The sequence below is a fragment of the Phasianus colchicus genome, chromosome Z (genome assembly GCF_987193195.1).
Source record: "Phasianus colchicus chromosome Z, bPhaCol1.hap1.1, whole genome shotgun sequence".
Taxonomy (NCBI): domain Eukaryota; kingdom Metazoa; phylum Chordata; class Aves; order Galliformes; family Phasianidae; genus Phasianus; species Phasianus colchicus.
The window spans coordinates 54,227,169-54,252,159 of record NC_143476.1 but is presented as its reverse complement, the minus strand read 5'-3'; the positions used below and the strand labels follow the sequence as shown (position 1 = coordinate 54,252,159).

Sequence of the window (24,991 nt, the reverse complement as noted above, 5' to 3'; positions counted from 1 at the left end):
AAAACATAAGAGTTTAAGTATATATACTATCTGAAACTTATATAAATAGTATAAATGCTCTGTTTTGTTTTTTCCCTTCTCAGGGAGCCATCCAGGGTCCTGAAGAATTTATAGAAGGAATGGCACTAGGACTTAAAGCACTAGTAGGGGGAGCTGTTGGTAGGTTTTAACATTTTCACAGTAGCATGCTCGTTAGTAAGCAACGTAGGCATTTGTAAGCTGCAGTGGCATTTTACTTACACTATTGCTTTTTTTCTCATAGGTGGATTAGCTGGTGCTGCTTCAAGAATCACTGGTGCTATGGCAAAAGGTGTTGCTGCAATAACGATGGATGAGGATTACCAGCAAAAAAGGAGAGAAGCCATGAATAAACAGCCCACTGGTCTGAGAGAGGGTATCACTCGTGGAGGAAAAGGATTAGTTTCTGTAAGAATAAAATATGATAAAAAGTTTAATGAATTTTATAGAGGTAAAAATAGCAAATGTAGAAGTTTCTGTAGAGCTGTTCCACTTTAATTCTGGTTTGCCAATACATGGCCACAACTGAGTGGTAGTTTTAAAGAAAAATATATGAGGGTTGACAAGATGATAGGAATGGTGAAGAAGGTGCTTCTAATTCTGATAGTTGGAGTGGATTTTAGAATACTACAAAACACATACTTTCTGACCATTCACCAAAGAAGTAATAAGTAAAATTTTAGAAGAATAAAAAACGTTATGTGGAAACATTTGTCACAACTCTCTCATTTCTTTTTGGTAGGGTTTTGTCAGTGGCATAACGGGAATTGTTACAAAACCAATAAGAGGTAAGTTTAGGTCTTTTATATGATTCAAAATCTCAGTATTTGATGAGATTTTGCATTTATCAAGATTTTTTTTTCCCTGACTTCTAATTTAAATGTGGAAGTGACTGTAGTTGCATATCAAATAAGAGCAAGTGTAATTACAAATAATATTGTAAGATGGTCTTTTCTTCTTAACAATTTGCTAAACTTGATCCTTTTAGGAGCTCAGAAAGAAGGAGCAGCTGGTTTTTTCAAAGGTGTTGGAAAAGGATTAGTGGGAGCAGTAGCTAGGCCTACTGGAGGAATCATAGACATGGCAAGCAGCACATTTCAGGGTATTAAAAAGTAAGTAAAATTAATATGAAGAATGGCATATGGCGTGAATAAAAATGGTGGGGTATGTTGATTATTTGTATGACCACTGTGTTAGTGTTTCTTTAAAATCTTTAATATTAACACAGATGAAAAATCTATCCTATCCATGGATAGGATCTCTGGGCAGCCTGTTCCCACGTATCACCACCTTCATTCCAAACTTAATATCTCCTCCACTGCAGTTTAAGACTGTAGTACTGAAAAGCCAGTCTCACCAGAGCCTTCTCATCCCCAGGCTGAACAAGCACAGCTTCCTCAGACTGTTTTTGTAGGTAGGACAGGTGCTTCAGCCCTCTGATCACCTTCATTGCTTCTTCTGAACCTTTTCCAACAACTCCATGTGTTTATTCTTCTGGGAGCCCCAGACCTGAACATTGTACTGAAGATGGGGCCTTACAAGGGCAGATTAGAGGGGTACAGTCACATTCTTCAACCTGCTGGCCACCTCTTTTTTAATGCAGTCCAGGATACAGTTGAGAACTCTGACAGAATTGCATGCTGAATAATGTGATAATCTCACTCCCTTATAATTAGCCTTAATCATAGAATTAGAGAATGGCTTCGGTTGGAAGAGACCTCAAGGATCACCAAGTTCCAACCCCCGGAGTTGGAACCAGAGACAGGGTTGCCTGCCACAAGATCAGGTATTACATCAGATTGTCTGGGGCCCCATCCAACCTGACCTTAAACACCTCTAGGGATGGGGAATCCACAACCTCTCTGGGCAACCTGTTCCAGAACCTCACCAAACCCCTCAGTAAAAAAACTGACATCTAATGTAAATCTCCCTTTCTTTAGTTTAAGACTATTTGCCCTTGTCCCATCACTTTCAACCCCTACAAAAAGTTGATTTCTTTCATGTCTATAAACTTTTAAAAACTGGAAGGCCACAATAAGGTCTCACCACAGCATTCTCTTTTCCAAATTGAACAAACCTAATTCCTTAAGCCTTCACTGGAGAGGTGCTCCAAGCTTTGGATCACATTTGTGGCCCTCCTCTGATCCCTCTGCAAAAGCTCTACATCTTTTCTGTGTTGGAAGCCCCAGACTTGGACTCATTACACCAGCTAGGTCCTCACAAGGGCAGAGTAGAGGGGGATAATCACTTCCCTCACCCTCCTGGTCACCCCTCTTCTGATGGAACCCAGGATAAGTTTATCATCCACCAGAACCCGTAAGTCCTTCTCTGCAGGGCTACTCTCAAGGACTTCTTTACCCAGTTTGTCTACATATCTGGGATTACTTGAACCCAAGTGAAAAACTATGCTTTCCAAAACTTTGTTGGACCTTACTAGGTTTACAAGGGCCCACTTTTCAACTTTATCATAAATGGGCTTATGATAACATATTTACAATTTGTAAATAAGTTGGAGAATGTGTTTTGAGATTTTCATAAATCCTGCCGACAACAGCTGTTAATTTTTGCTACCATAAATTTGTCTGTATCTTGTGTATTTTACCCTTCGACCTTCTTTGCAGAGAAATGCAAGGAAAACACAAGAAGCATGGATGTCTTTAATTGTCAAGTTTTTAAATAGAATACTCAGAAATTAATTAAGTAATTATATTATTAATCTGTCAGGCAAAAATGACAGAAGTCTACAGAGATAAACAAGTTGCTCCTGGCATTACTTGCACACAAAAAAAAGGAAGTATGTGGTGGATGGAAGCAAAAACACGTAAACCAAGAGGAATACAGATGTCTTGTCCAAGCATCCAGGGATGAAATCTAGGGAAAGCTAAAGCCCAAGTGGAGTTGAATCTGGGTATTTCAAAGGCAACACAAATGACTTCTATAAATATGTATATAGCAAAAGGAAGATGAGGGAAAAAGTGGACGAAATGCTGAATGAAGAAAGAGACCTGATTATAAAAGACAGTGAAAAAACTGATGAACAAAATACCTTCTTTGTCTCAGTTTTTAGCAGCAAGACTGGCCTTCAGGAATTCCACTTCCCAGAGACCAGGGCAAATACTGGAGCAAGGAAGATGTGTTATCAGTGGAAGAGGATCATATCAGCGAATACTTAAACAGAACATATATAAGCCTATGGGCCCTGGTGGGATGCACCCACGAGTGCTGAGGGAGCTGGCAGATATTGTTATGAGGCACTTCTAAATAATCTTTCATCAATTCTGATAATTAAGACAAGTCTGAAGACTGGAGGAAAACAAATGTCACTCCTATTTCCAAAAAAGGTGCAAAGAAGTACCTGGCAAACTGTAGTGAGGTCAGTCAACCTCACCTCATCTCCTGGAAAGGTGATGAATTGTTTCATACTGGAAACAATTTCCAGAATTATGAGGGATAAGAAAATTACCAAAAATAGTCTGTGTGGGTTCATGAAGAGAAAATCATGCATAACTAAACTGATAATCTCCTGTGATGAAAGCACCAGGCTAATGGGTGTGAGGAGAGCATTATCTTCCTTGATTTCACTAAAGCCTTTGGCACCATTGCCCATCAAGAAGCTTTTGCATATGAGTTGGATAAGCAGGCATTAAGGTGGATAGAAACTATGCTGAATGGCCCAGGTGGTAGTGGTGAGTGATAATAGTCTAATTGGAGGCCAGCAATGAATAAAGGTACCCTGGCGATCTATACAGGGTGCAGTCACATTTAATATCTTCATTAATGATCTGCATGGTGGGACTGAGTGCACTCTCAGTACATTTAGATGACACAAAATTGGGATGCATGTCTGATTGATCAGAGAGTCATGCTACCATCCAGAGGGCCCTCAGTAGGCTGGAGAAGTTGGCTAACAGGAACCTCCTGAAGTTCAGGAAGTGGAAAGTCTTGCAACTTTTGAGCGGTACAGTCTCAGGCACCAGTACATGTTAGACCACTCAGATGGGAAGTAGCTTTGCAGGAAATGCCCTGGGAGTCCAAGTGGATACCAAACTGAATGTGAGCCATCAAGGTGCCCTTGCTGCAAAGTAGGCTAATGGCATACTGAGCTGCATTAAGAAGAGTATTTGCCAGCAGGTCAAAGGGCATGATTCTTCCCTTAGCTGAGAAGACCATGCCTGATGTGCTGTGTGTTCTTCTTTGCTGTCTGCTGTAAGTGACTTGTGGAGAGAATCCAGCGAAGGTCCACAGAGATGATGAAGGAACTGGAGACTTTCTCCTCTGAGGAAAGGCTGATGGAGCTAGGATTGTTCAGCCTGAAGAAGAGAAGGACTAGTGGGATGATCTTATCAATATCTGTAAATACCTGAAGGGAGAGTACCAAGAAGACAGAACCTAGCTCTGTTCAATGGTGTCCAGTGACAGGACCAAAGGCAATGGGCACAAACGGGAACACAAGATATTCTGTCTGACATCAGGAGATATTTCTTTGTATGGGAGATGGCACATTGGCCTAGATGGATCAGAGATGTTGTGGGGTCTCCATACTTGGTGATCTCCAAAGACTTGCCTGGCCATGGTCCTGGGCATCCTGCTCTGTGTGTCCCTACTTGAGCAGGGGAGTGGGCTATATAACTTCCACAGTTCCTTTCCAACCTCAACCGTTCTCTGCTTCTATCAAATATTGCAATTGTGTTCTGCTTTGCACTATCACGTTCTAAAGTCATTCTCTGAAGTAGATTGCATTAATTAGAAACCTTTTAACTATTTCATAGAGTGGTTACTTTATATTTATGTGTCAGATGTCTGTACAGACAACAACAGCTGCTGCACTAGTACATGACTTTACAATATTTTGAATATAAAATAGAGACTTTGGTTAAATATCATAGCTAGGTACCTATACTGATATGTAACTTAAATTTGCTGATTTATTGTCAGAGTTGCAGATTCATCAGAAGATGTGGTTAGCCTACGCCCACCTCGCTTCTTTGGTGAAGATGGTGTTATTAGACCTTACAGATTAAGAGATGGAACTGGAAGTCAAATGTTACAGGTGACGAAATGGCATAAAATTTAACTCTTATTATGTTAAACTAAGTGTTTTTTAGAAGTAACCTTAGTAAAAAAAAAAAATCCTGTCACCCCCTTACCCAATAACTCGGTAGTTAAGGAAGTTCCATATGACTACTTTGGTGACTTAATTTCCATGATGTAACTTCTGAAAAAGACATCCTAATTTATACCAATGTATCTGTAGAGGTTTGTGAAAGATATGGAATACTTTAAAAGTAGAAAATATTTTGTATATATAACTAAGCTGTCCTAAATTTTTATTTTTGTTAAATAGTGGTGATAAATACAAAATATATTTTTCTGTCACTTTGTTATACAAATTATAAATGGTGACTTTTTCATCACAGTTTTATATAAAATAACATATTAAATATACTTAATAAATGTACTTGAAATAACTGCATTTACGTCACTTTACAGCCATTAAAAGAATGTAAACAGTTTTGAAGTGAAATACTATTTTCATGAGGAACATGCTGAGCAATGGTTTGGGAAGTTATTCTTTCATTCAGATACCACTGAAGCAAATTTAACCTAGATATAAAAGTGAAAATAATTTGCATTATTATGCAGCACACAACGTTTATATTTTTTTCCTCTGTTATAAATAAAATTGCATTGTAAAAATGCTTGTATGTAAGTGATAAGAAAGTATTTAGAAACTGCATTAATGGAAACTGGAGATATAAGCATGTCCAGTTTATATTATTTTTAATAATATAATTTATATCTAATATATAAATAGATTTTCTCAATAAATATATTTTTTAATAATTGAAGGATTCTCACTGTGCAAATGTTGGTGCAGTCATACAGAAATAATCTCTAGGGAGATTTAGATAAGAATTGAGTAGACTTCAGGGATTTTTAGATTTTGAGAACTAACTGAAAGCAGCGTGTAGAAGCAATGCCTTAAGTATAGAGTAGCTGAAATCTACCACTAATGAACAGTGAAAGGTTGTTAATGTTCCTCTTCCTTCTGTCAAGAGAAGGGACTTTAAACAGAAAATAGTATGTTTTTAAAGTTTATCATTAAAACAAATGCTAACAGGCTAACAGAATCAGCTCTAACATGGAAATATTTGTAAAGACATAGCATTATTTTTACTTTTTCTTAATCTTTTTTACATGTTTGCATTTGGGTTGGTTTTTTTTTTTAAGGAACTTTTTAGGAAATTCTGCAATGTCATATGTAAAGCCAGATCTTCTCTGTTGTATTGTTGAGTACATTACTACCGCCTTTAATTATCCATCTTATAAGTGCATAACTGTTAAGCTTGTCAAATTTTGTGATGGCAGCCACCATTTGAAAGTAACTAAAATTTAAAAATTTCAGTGTTTCATGTTATAATTTACTATTGACAATTCCACAGCATAGAATATGTATTTAATCCTTTATTCTATTGCTCTTCAACCAGGGTTTTTGGTTCTTAACATTTTTTATTCTAGAGATATGCCTCTCTCCTGCATAAGACTCAATGTTACATATCACCCTGTATGCAACACTTTCGATAGCATAAAAAAGAGGAAAAAGAGTAGTAACCTCATCCCTTTTATTTATTTTTTGCATATAGATCTGCATTGGTAGTGCACTGAATGTGCAGTAGTGTTTTCAACAGAATATCAGGTTAGATCCGAATAAAACTCCTTTTAGTAATTGTAAATGCTGACCAAAATGAATAGAACATATGAGGCAATTCAACATGCTTGTACTTTACCATGTACTGTCACTTCATAATTACTGTCTTATTATTTTGCTTAAATTAAAAAAAATTCCAGTCAAACAAATCGATCTAAACTAATACTGCTTTCTTCTTCTCTTGTCATGCTTTCAGAAAAGACAGGCCTACAGGGAATGGACTAAGACTCACAATAGTAGTGATGATGATGATGATGACAGTTAGGATAATATGTACTGTAATAGATACATGTGGCCTTTGTCATATTCTTTTGTTCATTCAGTATTAAATGTTGTTGCTACAATTCCCACTTAGCAATCAGGGTTGACTGATACTAACTTCCTTCTAAAACTGTGCAAAAAAAAAAAAAAAAAAAAAGTGTGGGAAGGGGGAATACAAATAAAATGTATGATGATGAGTGCTATGCAAAGTGACAAATATATATAAAAAATCTACATATAGAAAATTTTATTGTTATATATAACTGGATTTTAGGTGAAAATCATGCTGAAAGTTATAATTATGTAGTAATATCACTACTTAACTTTTATTTCCACATGTGTTTCTACGATTATGTATTTAATATTTTTGCATTCTTATTTATAACTTGGTAGAGAATCATAAGAGTGTTTAGTAATACTTCATTGAGTTGTATAGTCAGTGTTATAATACTGTTTGTTTAATATTTTATTTATTTCATATTTCAAAACTATTTTGTCTGCTTTTCTTCTTAACAATAAACACATCTAAACTATTCTAAAATGGATTCATCTGTTCTGTTCCAGCATCACAGTTTATGTTTCTGGCAGCTAGATTATGACTAAACAGCATCCATGAAAGTATTTAAAAACAAAATGCATCTACTTTGAAAGTGACATGTAACTTTTATGCTTTTATACTTCCATTCATCATATGTTTTACCATAACTCTTAAATGCTTAAGTTATGTGTCATTTGGAATCCTCAAATGTATGAAATATAAGGGTTTGGTTAGTTGTTTTAAATTGTAACCTTAAGTGATTTGGTTATAAATCTAATGTTTATATTCCTTTCATAGCAACACTAAGAAAAAGTGAAAAACCCTATGTAAAATCAGCAATACCTTCAGAAAATGCCTGTATTTTATACGGCTTTGTGCAGAAAAGCATAGATAAGAAAGTAGATGCTTTTGAATATTATTTAGCTAGATGGAAGAGCGCTAAATAAGAACACTGAGCAACTTTGTATTGTAAAATCTAAAGAACAGCATTACTTGTTTCTCTAGAATTGTTTTATTTTGAATTCTCTGGAAGGTTTTTCCTTTTTTTTTTTGTATGTGTATGCGATTTGTTCATTTGTTCAAAATTATATTTTTCTGTTGGATTTTAAAGGTGCCTTGCAACAGATAGTTATATAACTGTAATTACCATTGTAAGAAAGAACTCTTCAGCTAAACCTGAAGAACTAAAATTGTTCTCAAGCAAAAGAGCTTCTATGATGATTTCAAATTTATTCAACGCTGTCTTGTGTTTCACTGTTGTCTGCCAGTTGTCAAAATTCTGAGGAAAGAACTATTAAAACTTTAAGAGCGTTTATTCTGGCTGTGTGCCTTAAAACGCTGCTGATTCTTGTGCAGTGAGCTAAGAAATACATTTACCTGTAATCTCCTTGATCCAAGGAGGGAAAACTCAACTTGAGAGCTTTTTTTATTTTAGGCTACTGATGCTTAAGATCACTACCTATATTGTATAGCTATTTAGTTTGTAATAGTAGCATCACAAAGTTATGAAGAAATAGATTAAAGACTGTGTTACTGACTGAAACACTGTTGGAAACTTTGGGAATTTTTAGGTGTCAGTGGATATCAGAAATATAAATGCTTGAAGAATGTTGGAAATTATCTTCAATCTTGAAAAAAGGCATGTCATGACAAAAAGTTGAGGACATTTCTAGGTTCAAATTTCTGGAATGGTTACTGATGCCTTTTAATAACTTTACTGGAGTTTAGTAACTTAAACAGATCATCTAAAGTTTTCTTCTTCCTTCTCAGTTTTTTAGAGCTCTTTCTTGTTATATCCTGTAAAATTATGTCTTCATTAGTGATCTGTCTAAAAAAATAGCACGTCAGTTTTATAAAAAAAAACATATTTTTCTGCATTAGAGAACATCATTAGATTAACATTTCTGACAGAAGAAACATCCTTCCCAAAAAAGAAATTGGTTTTTAGAGGTTATACACTTCCCCTGTCAAGCTGACCTAACCTTTTAGCTTTTCTAAGTGTGGACTACTGCAAATAAATCATTACAGAATGTGAAAGTTAAACTTAGTGTGAATTGAGAAATTTGAATGCTACTAAAAAAAAAAAAAAAAAAAAAAAAAAGCTAGTAAATTATGATTATATACATTTAATTATTTTGTTTCCTTCATAGAGTTTAGTTGTATTTTTGAGATAATTACAAAAACTTTATTTAAATGAAAACAAGTATTTTGTAGAAGTTTTTTTCTGTCTTAAGCAATGTGTATATACATATGTATACATACACGTACATGAATATATTATATATATATGTATATAGGGAAAATACATAATACAGCAAACTGTATCACTTATTATGTTAGAATGACATTTTCCTCTGTTCTGAACCTATGTCCTCGGGTGGGGATGGAGCATTTGCACTTGTTGCTCCTTTCTTGGAAATTTCCAAGAGCCACCTGGCCCTATTTGAGCAGGAGGAGTTCGACCAACCACAGCCAGTCTGTAATTCTGTGAATCTGAATTTCAGAACTGTTATTGAAAACTCCAGGAACTACATGCTGTCCTTTCAATTAAGTCTGCCTAATTTTCTGCTGTAAGTTGCAGCTTTTCTGGCATGTTTAGTTTTAGTGACTTGCAGTAACTTCAGTTTTTCTGCTTCCTACTTGCTGAGGTGAAGATCTGCCTGTGCTCTTTGATGTTGTTCAGTACATCGTTTTGTTTTATCAACTGAAGTTCTATAGGCTTATTCACTACAGATAAATACCATAGTATACTTCTAGAGTCATTTAAAAGACACTAGTAGTCACTGACAGAAGCTGAAGAGTTCTGCCAGAAATCACTGATTTTTGCCCTCAACAATTAATGCTGAAAGAAGGGCTTGTCTCATGATTTTATTCATTATTTATTATCACTTCTCCCATGAAGTCAGTGTTCTGGTTTTTTTGTTGTTCTCTCTCAAAGTGTGAGTTTGTAAGGGCTTTTGTACAGTGCTGCATAAGGATCTCATTCCATTGAAGCCAATGGAATGAGATTCAACAAGACCAAATGTCGGGTCCTGCACTTTGGCCACAATAACCCCAGGCAGTGCTACAGGCTTGGGGCAGAGTGGCTGGAAGACTGTGTAGAGGAAATGGACCTGGGGGTGTTGGTTGACGCTCGGCTAAACATGAGCCAGCAGTGTGCCTGGGTGGCCAAGAAGGCCAGTGGCATCCTGGCTTGTATCAGAACTAGTGTGACCAGCAGGAACAGGGAAGTAATTGTTCCCCTGTACTCAGCTCTGGTGAGGCCACACCTCGAGTACTGTGTCCAGTTTTGGGTCCCTCACTGTAAGAAAGACGTTGAGGCCCTGGAGCGTGTTCAAAGAAGGGCAACAAAGCTGGTGAGGGGTCTGGAGCACAGGTCTTAGGAGGAGCGGCTGAAGGAGCTGGGATTGTTCAGTCCGGAGAAGAGGAGGCTCAGGGGAGACCTTATTGCTCTCTATAACTACCTGAAGGGAGGTTGTAGCGAGCTGGGGTTCAGCCTCTTCTCTCGTGTAACTGGTGATAGGACTAGAGGGAATGGCTTCAAGCTGCGCCAGGGAAGGTTCAGGCTGGACGTTAGGAAATACTACTTCTCTGGAAGGGTGGTCGGGTGCTGGAATGGGCTGCCCAGAGAGGTGGTGGAGTCACCGACCCTGGAGGTGTTCAAGGAACGTTTGGATGTTGTGTTGAGGACATGGTTTAGCGAGAACCGTTGGTGATGGGTGAATGGTTGGACTGGATGATCCTGTGGGTCTTTTCCAACCTTAGTGATTCTATGATTCCTCTAACAATGCCACTATAGTTTTAAGCTTAAAGAGATATTAATCCTCTAAATCAATTTTTCAGTACAGTATCCTAATACAGTATTATAAGTAAATATGTATTCAGCTTTCAGTTCAATGCACCTTTTTGGTCATGAAGCAAGTTTCATATCAGGTAATGAAATGTTTAAATGCATTATTCAAACAGTAGCATCTTAGTATTCAAATCCCAATCTGCCAAAAAAGAACAGTCAAGGGGTGGAAGAAAGTGTTATGCTCCTTTATTCTCTTTCCGTCATGTATGTTTGCATCAAATAAAAATATCCATTTCTTCTAGTAGATCGGTATGCTAAAACTGAGATTTTTATTTCTTAAACTTATAGGCAGAAATATTTCTAAAGGTTGAAAATAACTTTTTTTTCCTACATTGTCCTGAAACCTTCCCAGGCATCTGCTATCATGCATGTTATCTAGTTTTCCCGTAGTTGAGTAAGAGTTGTCATTTTCTTCCTTTCTAGGGTAGCCTTTTATGTCTAGATTAAAGAGAAACCTTACCCACCTATATATTCAAAGCTTAAATATAATCATATATTCATTACCCATCTCCAATCAGAAGAGTTGTATATACTTACAAGCTGCTTGAGACTGAAGCTAATACCAGGTCTTTACAAATAACATGGAAGCTTGTGTGACTTATGCTAAAATAATACGATGCGTACGCTTCATATGTATATATGCAGTACATATGGCAGAAACTGAAGTGTCCTAAGCAAAGTATATACCACCTTGATGGCATCAGAAAATGCTGGAACTGCAGTCTTTTTCCCTGATTCCCAGGTGAACCACTCAAGTGCTTCAGATGCTACATACTGAAGGACTTTGTGTTGGCAGAAAGCACTAAAAACATCTGGGTTCAGTCATCAAAGTGAGCTCATAGATTGGTATGGTTTCTCTGTTCAGTGCATGAAAAGAATTCTCCTGGTCAGTTTTTGATTAGAATACTAAGATATTCTGCCAGTTTACATAGGCAAATCAAATTTCTGAAGGAAACATTCCTAAAAGAAAGATACTGTCCTGATTCTTGTAGTCCTGCCTTAGGGTAAAATGTTAACCAAAGATTAACCAAATATTGACCAAAGATTTCTTTCAAGAGAAACACACTGAGATCTGAGTTAATGTTCAGCATGCCTGAATGAAATCTTGAATTTTACAGGTTATAGATCTTGGACTAAAGCCTTAGCTTTGTTGTTTGTTTGCTTTTCTCAGTAGAGTCACATTGTACATTAGGATAGCTGGAATGAGAAGATAGTAGATTAATTTTAGTTCTCATAAATAAAGGATGAGGAGAGAATTCTGCATAGCAGAAAAATGAATGCTTTTATTCTGTGTTGTCTCTTTTTAACAACTTTTCTCCTTTCTTCACACAATTAAGCTAAATCTAACAAATGACCTAAACGCTGTTTAGAACTAATATATCTATGGGGAATATTGGAGATATAGTCATATCAAGCTGTCCTTCTGAAAATGGTAATTCTGCAACTTCTGGAGAAGTCAGTTTATGACTTGAGCTGAAAGATGAAGCTGATATTGAAGTTTCTAGCAAAAATACAACCAAGCTTTTTTCTCTACTCAAATGTTTTGCGTAGAATTAATTTTATTCAGTGTAGCTCACAAGAAACTATGTTTTGGATTTGTCACCAAAAGTGTTGATGAACACTGATGTTTTAGTTCTTTCTGACCTGCGCTTGCAGTGTCAAAGAAAGTTTTTGACAAAGTCTTATCAATTTCTCATGTTGTCCCACCATGAAATGCACAAGAGACTGGGAGGGAATGCAGCCAAGACAGCTGACCCAAACTGACCAAAAAGAGACTGCATACCATCATATATTGTGCTTAGGAATGAAAGCTGGGAGAAAAAAGGGAAAGGGAGGGGATATTAAGGCAACTGTCTTCCCTCTGCCTGGGATTCCTATTGGCTTCTCTGGAATTGCGGCTGGACTCAGTACAGTGAGGAAATAGACTGGCAATCTAAAAACCTACTAAAAAATAAAGTTGATCTGAATATCAGTAGAAAAGGATAGCATATGCATAACTACTTTTTAAGTAGAAAGGCTTTACAAACTTTTTACAAACTTTGTGCAGTTGAGGAGTTCAAAAATGATGTCAAACATTCCAACTTTTTTTCTCACATACTGCTACTACGTTTTGTAGAGCTATAACCAGAAGTGTCATAGTTTTTAAATCTTGTTCCCCTACTTACTTTTTTTTTTCTCATTTCTTACGTGCTTCTTTTCAAATTCAGAGATGCCACTTTTAGATATTGGGCATATTTGCATTCCCCTGCACAGATGATCAAATTTACTATTAGTTTATCACAGAGATATCTAACTATCTGAATTACAGGTAAGAATAATTTTCTAAGGAGTGCATTTATGCTTTTATTGCTGTGCATTTTACAGCTGCTCAAGTGCCCTTTTTCAACTGTTTCATTTAATTTCAAAATGGACTCAGTGAATCAACGCTCACATTATTCAATATTTCTTAAACTGAAGTATGGAAGCTTTGTTTTAAAAATCAGGTTTTGATTTCTTACAGTAGTGCAACTGATGTTGAGCAGTGATTAACCAATGTTTTGTAGTTTTGCATCATCAAACAGTTGGTATAAGATAATTAATAGCTAGATACAGTGAAATAAAAATTCATCTATACATTTTTAGAGAGGGAAATTTTATATCCTTGTATGTTTGAGTTCTATCAGCTATTTTGCTGGCAGAGCATAGTAGTGTTTTTTCTGTGAGAATTATCAGCAGTAAATTGGTCTATTCTTCTGTGGTGTATTTCATAATGTATTTCATAATTTCATAAAGTTTTGTTTTGATGCGAGAGAAAGACTAGAGATCCTCTTCATCATGATGAGACTAAATTTCTAAATGCTTTTCCTCTGTAGCTGCTGTTAGTAGAAGAGAGATACTGGTTATGCTCTGAAAGCATTGGGCTAGCAAGAGAAATTGCTGGCCAACATTCGGAATATGTGCTGCGACTGTTACAAGTTTAAATGCCGCTACCGCAGTTCAATTATCCTTTCTCTTTCTGCATTGCTGCAATAAAATAGGAACTGCCTTGTGAGATAATTTTTTAATTACTTAGTGGTCCAAGCTTCTACTTCATATGAGAGGCAGGAAAAAACTTGAATCCTCTGGTGACAAAACTAGGCATGCATGCATGCATGACAAAAGAGTTTTCAAAAATCTTTCTAGAAGAGAAAAAAATAAAATATAAATTTCCAATTTACTAAGCTCTTAATTCTGCATTTGTTATGCCATTCATTTTTATGTATTCTCTCTGACTTTGATGCTAACTTTTAAACTAATGAACAAATTGAGCTGTGACTCAAAAACAGGGAGGCACATGATGGATAGTCAGGATTTTGCAGCCCAGCAGGTATGGGGACAGCAAAATAATCTGAATTTTGATTTGCTGTTCATGTGCTTTCTGGAAAGATTTATTTGGGGAACCTGTTACTCAAATGTTCTTGTATTTCAGTAAAGAAAGATTCAGCATCTTTGAGGGAAGTCATCATTTTTAGAAAACTAGCCAAGTGGAGTTATCTGTGCTGTCAGATTTCCTGTCTTAGTGCAGACTTATCTAAGCGTCTTTATCATTTGACATTGGTAAAGAATACTTATTAAGTGTTCTGGCATTTTAACTATTGTGACAGCTAACCTGTTTTCAGTATGCTTACAGTTGGCTGTTTATTAAATTATACTTGTTTATACTAATCTATTTTTACTTCCAATATAACAGATGGAAAGCAGGCAAGCAGTTGAGGATGTTGCTTCTCTCAGACAAGATGCACTGATCTTAATGTGATCGCTAACCTGATCAATAATTGTCTAGAAAGTCAAAAATCTCTTGTTTGTCAAGTCTTGTTAAAATTGCAGAGTCTCTGTTTAAAAACAACAACAACAACAAAAAACCAAACCCATAGTCTGCTGTCACTGTGTTGTAAATTTGTTGCCTAGTAAGGAATATTCAGCTACAATATTCACAGCCATTGTGGGTTTTTTTGTTGTTTATTTATTTGTTTTCTTTTAAGTTAAGCAATTTCAGGGGGAAATGAAAGAATAGATGGAAGTCATAAGTGTTACCTCAAATGCATCTTTAAGTTTCACTGTATGTATGGCAAGTAGGATTTTGTAGAGTTAAATATGGATTGAACCCAGGGTTAATGACTCCAATGTTTTGGAGTTCACTCCTCATAAAAATTAAAAAATGAGTCTCCTTAGGTATATTTAAACTATGCCTATTTCTTGTGTTGTCTTTGAATTTTATGAGTGGTAGTTTGGAGTGTGCTAAAAAGATGTAACGATTACATTGTTCCTTGCCACTTCTTGCTAGGATTGATTTCTGTTTGCATATTTGTGTTTCTAAGGACCAAATAATTCTGCATATTGTAAATATGAGCTGTCACAGATCTGTTAACCATATTCTGAGTTATGAAAGAAGCTTTTTACCTGAAAGTATGTAGTATATGCTGTTACAACTTATTTTTCTGCGACATAATACGTTTTAAACAAATAATAAACACATTAGTTTACACTTGCATACTCACGCTATAAAAATTTTGTCTCTTAGAAAATTGAAAATGGAAGATTTGCAAAACTCAGATATATTGCGCATGCTATGGTCAACAGTACAGATCTGTTAATGGTGACAAAGAGGTAAGCAGTTTTGACTATGAGTAATAAGTACGTAAACCTCTATCATCAGAAATGTACGTGTCTTGATAATTCTTAATCAGTAACTGTGCTTTGACATGTGTCATTATGTATATGGATAGAGTACTGCAGAAGGCATGCTTAGTGTGCTCTTTGTAATAATTTCCACAGCAGCACTGTTCAGCATGAGAGTATGTTATTTGAATGCCATGATAAACTTTCTATTGAAGGAGAAGAAAAGACTGTTAGTTTTGTGATTTCTGTAGCTGAGCAAGATTTATAATAAGTCTGATAAGTCTGAGGTCAGTGGAATTGTGAGATTCTCTTAGATGTTGGCACAGTGAAGGAAAATGCATAATCTAGGAACAAAGAGTCAGCAATGTATGTTTAACAGTCAAGTATCAAGTATCCTTCATAAATTAAGTCTGTAACTTTTTGCAGAAACATAGCTAGAAATATTGTTTTGCTTTTGCTATGAAACTATTTTAAATGAGAGCATTCAAAATTCAGACTTTCAGAAACAATCCTGTGTAGTTGTCATATCTAATTAGACATGAAATGTTTCAGAACAAATGTATGATGCCTCTAGATTTAGAGTTAACTTGATAACTTTCAATTTTTTAAATTGATTTTTAAAGTATGAGTTTTTTGGGTTTTTTATTTCCTAGTGGCGTCTTATTCGTGACAAAAGGGACATTTGGACAGTTGACATGTGAGTGGCAATACACTTATGATGAATTTACAAAAGAACCATTCATTGTTGACGGCAGGAGATTACGCATTGAAGCAAAGGTATGTTAACCTGATTGTGTTTTGTTTTCTTTTAGTGTTAGTTTATAATACTGAATTCCTGATCTCTCCCCTAGTTGAGGTGTACTTAGAGAAAGGTGTTTAAATGTGGTGTTGGCAACCCTTAGATTATGATTTTTTGGCTATTTTAAAGCAAAATGCTGACTTGATGTTTGCAACTGAAATTATTCCTTGAGTCTCGGGTATATTCTAGCTAATATATGCCAGTTTGTCTAAAATTTCCAAATTTCATACCTTTCATTGAAACAAACCCAACCCTTATTTCCCTGGTAAATTGTCAGTGGAAAGTAATGAAAGATTTAAGCGCTGATAACTGAACCAGAGCCAACACTGCTTATAAAACATAATTCTTTGAATTCTTTCTGAGATAGTAACTGAAATCTGAATCAGTGAGCTTACCTAATGGAGGTTTTTTTGTGTGTGGCTTTTTTTCCTGTTTTCATTAAGTTTCATGTGTGTAATTATGCAATTTTCACTACCTGAGTCCACTTTTTGCAAATCAGTATTAGTAGAATCTCCACCCAGATAATGACTTGAAGGCTAATGAAAAGTTATTAATATGGAGTAATGGATTGTTACCCCACATATAGTATTATCTGCCATCCATTCCTAACTTTTTTTTAAGCCCAGCCTCTGGTGGCTCCATGGCATAAAGAAGTTTGTTACCACTGGACAGTTCCAGTCTACTATGTTTTTATGCAGAAAATAAAGTTTTTCAGGATGTGTGCATAAGGTGTGACATACTCAGATTAGTATAATAGGTACATGGTGCTCTTTGAATCACATCTGCCTTAGTATTAAATAATTGGTGAGTTGTTCTTACATATTTTCATAGAATCACAGAATTGCTTACTTGGAAGGGACCTCAAAAATATCCAACCTCCCAATTAGATCAGACTGCCCAGGGCTGCATCCAGCCTGGCCTTGAACACCTCTGGAGATGAGGCATGCAGAAATTCTCAGGTCATCCTGTTCCAGCATCTCAATGCCTTCTATGTGAAAAACTTCCCACTGACATCTAATCTAATTCCTCTCCTTTCATTTAAAACCATTCCTTTTTGTCCTATCCATTTTGAAGAAAACAACTGATCTTTTTTTTTTTTTTTTTTTTTTTAAGGAACGAGTGAAGTCTGTGTTCCACGCCAAAGAATTTGGAAAAATTATTAACTTTAAAAGTCCAGAGGATGCTAAGGTAAAATCAAAGTATTTTCACAGTTATCCCTTGTTACATTTGGCTTAAAAAGTGAAAAAACTTTTCTTAAACTTGAGTGTTGAAAAGAATGTGTTCCTTATTATACTTACAAAATTCTCATCATTCAAAAAATGTGAATAATCTCCCTGTTATCTCTGATGAACATTAGTTCAATTACTGATTGTTTGTTTGGTAGATGCAGAAACAAAGATTCTGGGAATGTAGGTAAGAAGTATGTGATTTGCTCCAGAATGTGCAGGGAATTCTTTAATCTACTCAACACAAATTACATGAAACGACTTTCTGTTTCCACACAGCCTTTACAGATGGAAATAGCAATGATCTATTCAGTACTGAACTTCAGAAATACTCAATCCAAACACTAAACTTTTCTATACTTAAATCTTAGGAATTACAACTGTCTGTCAGACAGCTGATTCAACAGTATTGCCAACAAAAGTAAACAATCTAGAATATGAACTAAAACATTAAGTTTTGATAGAGTATTATTGGTGAACTGTCCCCAGAGTTTAACAATGACCAAGAATCTTTGTAGAAAATAAAGTAGTTTATTTGATACGTCACATTATCATTATTGGATGTGTTTTACATGATCTCTTCATTTTGACACCATTAATTTTCACTGCAGGTGAGTAATAGGTTTGCTCAAGTTCTCTTATTTCTACCAGAGTGAATTGTTATTTTCACAAGCAATAAATTAATTTTGCATTTATACACACCAGTGGGATATGGATATGAAGCATACTGTGAAAGTTCCATCTGCTCAACAAGTTTAAGTTACCTTTGTTTTCAAAAGGGTAGCTTATAACTGCATTTGAGTAATATCTTTTGGCTCCTTCCTCAAAAAGCATCACAAATACTGTCAAGGTCCTGGAGGACCCCATGCTAAATTGAGATCCAGGAATCTCAACTGTGCCTCAGCTATGCCAGGCAGAATACCAAAAATCAAATTTCTGCATCATATTATCTGTATTGTAAGTCTTAAGCAGGGCGAAGGAAGCTGAAAAAGCTGTGTGTACTTTAAAACAACAGAAGAAAAAGGTTTGCCTTTTCTAGGAAGACCCATGTACTTCATGAAACCAACAGGAATGCAAGTATGAAGGGAAAAATGGTCATTGTCACACAGACTTGGTGTGAATGGTGGTTCTATCATAGTGAAGGAATACTTAACAGATTCATCAAAAATTATTCTTGGAGTATTAGAAGGTATTGGAAGCTAATCTATGGAAAGAAAAAAAGGTCTTTGAGAGCTGCTTCTGTGCCACTGAGCCTATGGCACAGCCTATGAGCCTATGTAACAAATGTTACACTTATGCTTGATAGATAGAGAAGAAATTGAGGCAAGCCTTTTAGTAATGGTAAAAATGAAACTGATATCTTTTTCAGTAATGGGTGTGAGATCACTTCAGTGATACTGCTTCAATGTCACCATGCCAATGTTATCTCTTTCATGTGCTAAAACAAGAATTTATCATCTACAACAGAAAAGCGTTAAAATTCAGGAAGAGAACAGATAGTAAAGTGCCTGTCATCCTAATCACATTTTCAACTGTTCTGTATGACTTTTACCAAAGATACGTTTTCTTTTTTTTTTTTTTTTTTTTTTTTTTTTTCCCTCCATACAGTGGATCCTTTCTAAATTGGAAGAAGTGAGAGAGAATCGGCCAAAATCATAATGAATGGAGAAGCACCAGGACATGAAGAGTACTGAGCAGCTACCTTCTAACTCCTCTTAAATAAGAAGAACTAGTTGCATATAGCAATATCTTACAAATGAAGTGAAAAAAGATAGGGAGATGATTGATGAAATTGTCACACCAATCTATGGATATATCATAAAAAGAAAGTTATTATTAAGTTTTAAAAACCCTCAAACCTCTAGTGATGAAAAATTTTTGCCAAGTTTCAGCTTTTTTTTTTTTTAACTCAAAAAATTCCAGATCTATTTTTTTCAAAATACAATTTATATGAATTTGTTTTACCATGACTTTTGGCACTGAAACTGAAATCTGGACTAATTCTTATGACTGTTCAAAACAAATAATTTGCGTTTGATTGTTAAAATCAATACTGAGTTTCTTTCTATGTTTTCTTATAACTTGAGCCTGTGTTGAAATTCAAACTTCTTTTGAAGGAAATGTTGTCTTAATTATCACTGTTTTAAAGATCAAGCCCTATGGAATCTGTTCACCAGAACTTAGTTAATCACAGGAGTGGCTACTTAGTCACCAAATATTATTTTCTTTTGTAAATGAATAGACCGGGTCACAATGAATTTTCATTACAGTATCACTTTTAGTGTAAACTTTTTTGTATCCTACTCAAGGAAATGTTGTTGCACCTTTATCGTTATTAAGAGAAAATATAACAGTTTACAGAAACTTATAATGGGGATAATTAATATATGTCTGCACTAGAAATAGGAATATAAGCTTGTTATTCTAAATAAAAGTCATAGCAGATCTGTAACTGAAGAAGGAAGACTTCGGGTTATAAGAGCGCAGTTGCATACCAAAAATATTTGCCGTGGATATTGTGTGCTAAGCAAGGGACTAATAAAGTCAGATTTATATTAAATAACAAATACAGTATTTCACAGTTGCTTTTTTCAACTCTTCTTGTCCGCTGGAACTTTTGTTTCTTACCTAGACAGCAGAACTTTAATAGGTAAGAGCCAGAATGTGTGTGATGCTGCTTACTTTTCAGATGTATTAGTCGTAGTATTGCTCTATGAATGGTTACTGCAGTTGATAAGAAAGTACAGGGAGCAATACAGTGTGACATGGAGGCTTTCATAAGTTCCCATTTTCAAAGTCATCAAAATTAATGGTATATACAATATGTACTTCCAAAATATTCTTTCCTAACAATTGTTTGGAATGCGTGAGATTTTATACTTCCTACACTGCTGGTGGTGCTGGAGAGATTCAAGTTGTTGCATTATTGTAAAATCTAACATGATGAGCATGCTGACCTGCGATTGCAGCTTTTTAGTTTACTCTAAGTCTTGACTTAGACATTGACTAACCATGTAGTTGATTACAAAACACATATTTTATTGTACTTTTTCCCATAATTTGTAAAGTGAATTCTGTACTATGAGAATGACTGTCTTATTCCACTTATTTGTACAAAAAAACACGTACCAAGACCATTAACTCAGGTTGTAGTCATGCCAAAATAATAATTTGCCTTAGATAAATATTGTCACTAGTTGACAAAACATCTATGGGTTTTTTTTTGTTGTTGTTGGTTGGTTGGTTGTTTTAATCTATGAATGTTAATCGTAAGTGTGATAGTTCAATTGACAGCCACATCATGATCTTCATTCTTTGGTACTTATAGCTGCCTCTTCCTCTCACATATCCCTGATACTTCTTTTGTATCTGACCTTTCACTTCTGTGTCAGAACTTTCACTTCTGATATCTCTTGCAAGCAAGCATTTGGTACTTTCCCATTTGTTTATTCTTTAATTTATTCTAATTTTTCTTCACAGAGGCTCTGTTTCAGTGTGTCATCATCTTAGCATGGTTGTCTTTATTTTGTTCACAAACTCTTGTTTCTGAAATTGCAGCTAGTACTTCAGTGGTATTTGAACAATTTAATCATCAAAGCTGAAGGAGTTATCCTAGATGTGCATGTCTGTGGTTAAGCTCATGCTTTGGAAAATATAACAACTCCCCCAAATTTTCAACTTTGCTATAAAGTATAAATTATTTTGAGTTCCTGTGCTAACAGAAAGCTTTAAGAAGAGAATTAGAAACCTCAAAGTGTGCTGGTACAATCAGCATCCAGAATGTATAAAATTCAATGCAGAACCCTTTCCCGCCCCCTCCTTCTCTCAGCATGTTGTGGTAATGTGGTTTTCTATAGCTCAAATTTTCAACTCTGTTAATTTTATCTCTTTCTTTTGTTTTTTCCTTATGCTTTCTCCATACAATCAGGAGTGAATTTTGCCATTTTTCAGTAGAGTTCAATTTCTCTTTGTAAACCAATTTGGGAAGAGGGGAAAGGTATTCAGTTATGTTACTGTGTAGTTTACTGGATTGGTTTTTGCAGATTATTTGAGATGACTCTGGTGTGCCTAATTCATATCACAAAATGTTTTTTTTTTTTTCTAACAAGAATGTAGTACAGATGTATTAATTTTTAATGAACATTTATGTGCAAATATACATGGGAATCTCAATAAAAATAAAAATATAGGCATTTAAGTTTGTCCACTGTAGTGCCTAAAAGAATACCATGGCCTTTAATGAAGAGTCATTTCTATTCTAGACAAATGTTACACAAACTTAATTCCTTTCAAAATGTCATTTAGATTTTCAGTAGTATTTTGTTACTGGTTAAATTACCTCTCTGGAAGGAGTGACCAAATTTAGAATCAAAGATGGTGACAAAAGTGCAGGTGACTGGATTATGCAGTGTTCTAAAATCAGCAGTCTAATAAATGCTTGCATCTCCTTTTGTTCAGCTGCATGCATTTTCCAGAGCATGACTTCTTTATGGTTTCTGCCCTCTGTCCTGCCTTCCTGCTACCCCAACCCCGCCTCTTCTCCACCTTCAATAAAGCAAACTGAATTTTGAGTGGAATGTGATTATTGTTTTTGTTTTATTCCTTATACACCGCATTAGTAGTTGGGGGGGGGTTGTTTGTTTGTTTGTTACAAGTGATGCTATTACTCAGAATTTGGTGACTAGAAATTGACAAATCAAATCCCACCTCTGACAAGACAGCAGAATGAACTTCTGTTGTAACAATCTCAATGAAAGCACAATACAGATGATAGTCTTTACCTCTGGTAGGATGAGTTTAATTAAAATGTTTGTCTCATGAAGCAGACAAAATTTTTACAAAGCATATTATGATTTTCATACAGAAAATGTTTGCATTATCATCATCTTCTCTTGAGAGACAGATTTTTATATTTTGTGTATTACATCCTTGAGAACCTTATCCTTTTCTGTCCAAAACTGAATGAATTAGCACATAACTGAAACCTTTTTCTTCTTCCTACTTTAGATTTGCCCATTTCTTGCCCGTTTAAGAATTGACCATTGTTATTATTCCTTTGAACTTTCCTGGTCATATATGCGTGCATATATGCATCATCTAAGAGCTTAAGTTTTACTACTGGCACAAGACGTACAATCACAATCTTTGTTACAGTTTTTTGCGTTTGTGACTCTTAAGTGAGATTTAAGTATCTAAAATTCCAATCACAACAGACACAAGATTTTAAAACAAAAGTTTTGTTTGCAGGGCAAATCTGATATAAGAATTCTAAGTTTTGTTTTAATACTTCAAAGGAGTAAATTCACTTTTAAATTTCCTCCTACAAGGAGCAAAAGAATATCTCCACCATTTGTTTTTATTCATTCATCACCTGAATAATGCACCAAAGGCTGAAACAAATGTGGCTGCTAGATCAAGCATAATGATAGGACTGTGACAGCCAAAAGGGAGTGAATCTGAATTTTCATTTTGCTGGTTCTCTCCCAAGTTTATTAATCTTTATGGGTTTTCATTTCTTGTATCATGCATATTGAGTATCATGTGCAGATTCACGTCTTCATTAGTGCCTTTAAAGATGCTTTACAGTGTTGCTTGCAAAGTGTTAAATAAGAGCTCATAGTGATCGATCCTGCAAAATGTGAGCTCACTGCTGTGCTTGTACTCCAGCAAAACTGAACTCCTGGATTTCTGGCATCAAGGTATTCTTCAGGTAAATACCAAACTTTGACTGAGGTATAAAGTTGAGAATCTAAGTAGACTTTTTCTCCCAGAATTTTGCAGAAATCAAGTATTTCATTCACTTGGATATTTTATGTGCTTTCCTCCACTAAATCTGCTGCCCCAGAAAAAGTTAGCATTTGAGTCCTTTCGTATTCTCATAACTGGAACTTTTGAAGTAATTTAAAACTTCAGTATATATGGATGTCAAGACAAGTAGTCTAAGAGAATCTAAGCATATTTTTGGAGCAGAATGAGTGCTAATAAAGGAGGTCCTACTAAAACAAGTCCCTTATGAGTGCTCCTGGGTTAGTTGATTAAATGCCAGTGACTACCATGATACAATGGGTAAAAACTGTTTTTAAGATGGCTGAGTTGGCCTGCCTAATGTCTTTAGACATTGTTTGTCTGCGAATTTTTGACTGGATGAATGAAAACTGAGCTATTAGTGGTGCTGCCATCAATAATGGAGAAGTCTGTAGTTGAATGAGTGGAGAAGTGATGAGTGGAAATCTCTAAATGAGAGGTTTTACTTCTCTCTAATCCATGCAAAACTGCCTGTGCAACTCAGCAATGGGAAAATGCAATGTGTGAAAAGCAGATAGTGCAAGTTACTTTATTGATTTGAAGGAATGTAAAGACTGGATTATCCAAAGGTAGTCATGTGAGTGATCCACCAGTCTCTATAGCAGTGAACGTTGAGAACATTTATTACGTACCTTACTGTTGAAACCCTTTTTCCCTTAAAAAAATAGAAAATTCCATTGGGTACCTACAAGATGCAAATCTGTCATTCTTTAACAACGAATGGTACACTACTATTAGTACTAGATATCTAAACAGAAATGCAAGACTGTGTAAAAATCTGAATAAATAATCTTCTGTAATGCTTCTCAGAACATGCCGTGGGTTTTGGTCTATTAAAACCATCAGGATACACTTCTAAAAAGTTTTATGGGTTTACTCTTACCCTAGTCTTTCAACCACATTGCTTCAAACAGGAATTTTAAAATATCTTGCTCCTTAAAATAGTACTGACTTACCAGTGATGCCTTAAAAATGATAAGCTGTGATTGTAAATGATAAGATTATTTTAAAAAAGGAAGAAAAAAAAGTAAATACTCCCTGGAGAGCAATGTATCTGTGTGTGTTTTTTAAAATAATCTTAATTTCCACAGCAGTTACAAAGTAACTCACAGATAGAATTAGTATGGAAAATAGAATTTTAAATGTATATGCTGAAATGTAAACTTAGAAACTCAGACTTGATATTTCTCTTGATCCATATTGCAGTAAATATAAAAACATCCTCTCATCTCTGGAATTTATAGGACACCTCTTTTTCAGTCAACAGCACAGGCTGTGCTTTCAGTAAATTACACCTTATGAATGCAAACACACTTTTAATCTAAACCAGATTGAACTCCCTCAGGTTTAGTTGCAGGATTGTATCCTTGACAGCAGCAAAGACAAAACGAATATTTTCTGCATCTGTGGAACAGGTGAAGTGGGCGTAGATGACCTTCTCCTTGTCAGGATTCTGATCCTGATACAGCTTCAAAACAAAATCTCCTGCAGCTTTGACATCTTGCTTAGGTCCTGCTCAAAAATATAATTGGTGCTTTTAAGCAGCTAAAAACTAACATCAGGAAAGGAACACATGGTGGTATTGAACAGGCTAATTGAACATTTAAATAGGAAATAGCTACAAAGACCTTTTATTTATTTTTTT

At 35.4% G+C, this 24,991-nt stretch overlaps 2 protein-coding genes across 4 annotated transcripts in view; one reads left to right on the top strand and one right to left on the bottom strand.

Moving 5' to 3' along the window:
- The window catches only part of VPS13A (vacuolar protein sorting 13 homolog A), a 99,351-nt gene extending 77,052 nt beyond the window's left edge, over window positions 1–22,299 (top strand). For 2 of the 3 annotated variants that reach the window (XM_031602382.2, XM_090132486.1), the window contains 9 exons: window positions 84–159; window positions 263–426; window positions 761–806; window positions 1,007–1,130; window positions 4,954–5,068; window positions 15,419–15,504; window positions 16,170–16,293; window positions 17,429–17,503; window positions 19,150–22,299. In XM_031602382.2, the coding sequence (XP_031458242.2) occupies window positions 84–159; window positions 263–426; window positions 761–806; window positions 1,007–1,130; window positions 4,954–5,068; window positions 15,419–15,504; window positions 16,170–16,293; window positions 17,429–17,503; window positions 19,150–19,200 (861 nt within the window). In that variant the 3' untranslated portion in view covers window positions 19,201–22,299. Of the gene's footprint in view, window positions 1–83; window positions 160–262; window positions 427–760; window positions 807–1,006; window positions 1,131–4,953; window positions 5,069–6,923; window positions 7,413–15,418; window positions 15,505–16,169; window positions 16,294–17,428; window positions 17,504–19,149 lie in introns of those variants that run through there. The other variant, XM_090132485.1, reaches the window with a different exon arrangement.
- A 2,117-nt stretch (window positions 22,300–24,416) lies between these two features.
- LOC116234687 (guanine nucleotide-binding protein subunit alpha-14-like) overlaps window positions 24,417–24,991 on the bottom strand; it is a 64,110-nt gene continuing 63,535 nt past the window's right edge. Inside the window, 1 exon segment of the mRNA XM_090131887.1 lies at window positions 24,417–24,858. Within this exon segment, the coding sequence (XP_089988013.1) occupies window positions 24,668–24,858 (191 nt within the window). The 3' untranslated portion in view covers window positions 24,417–24,667.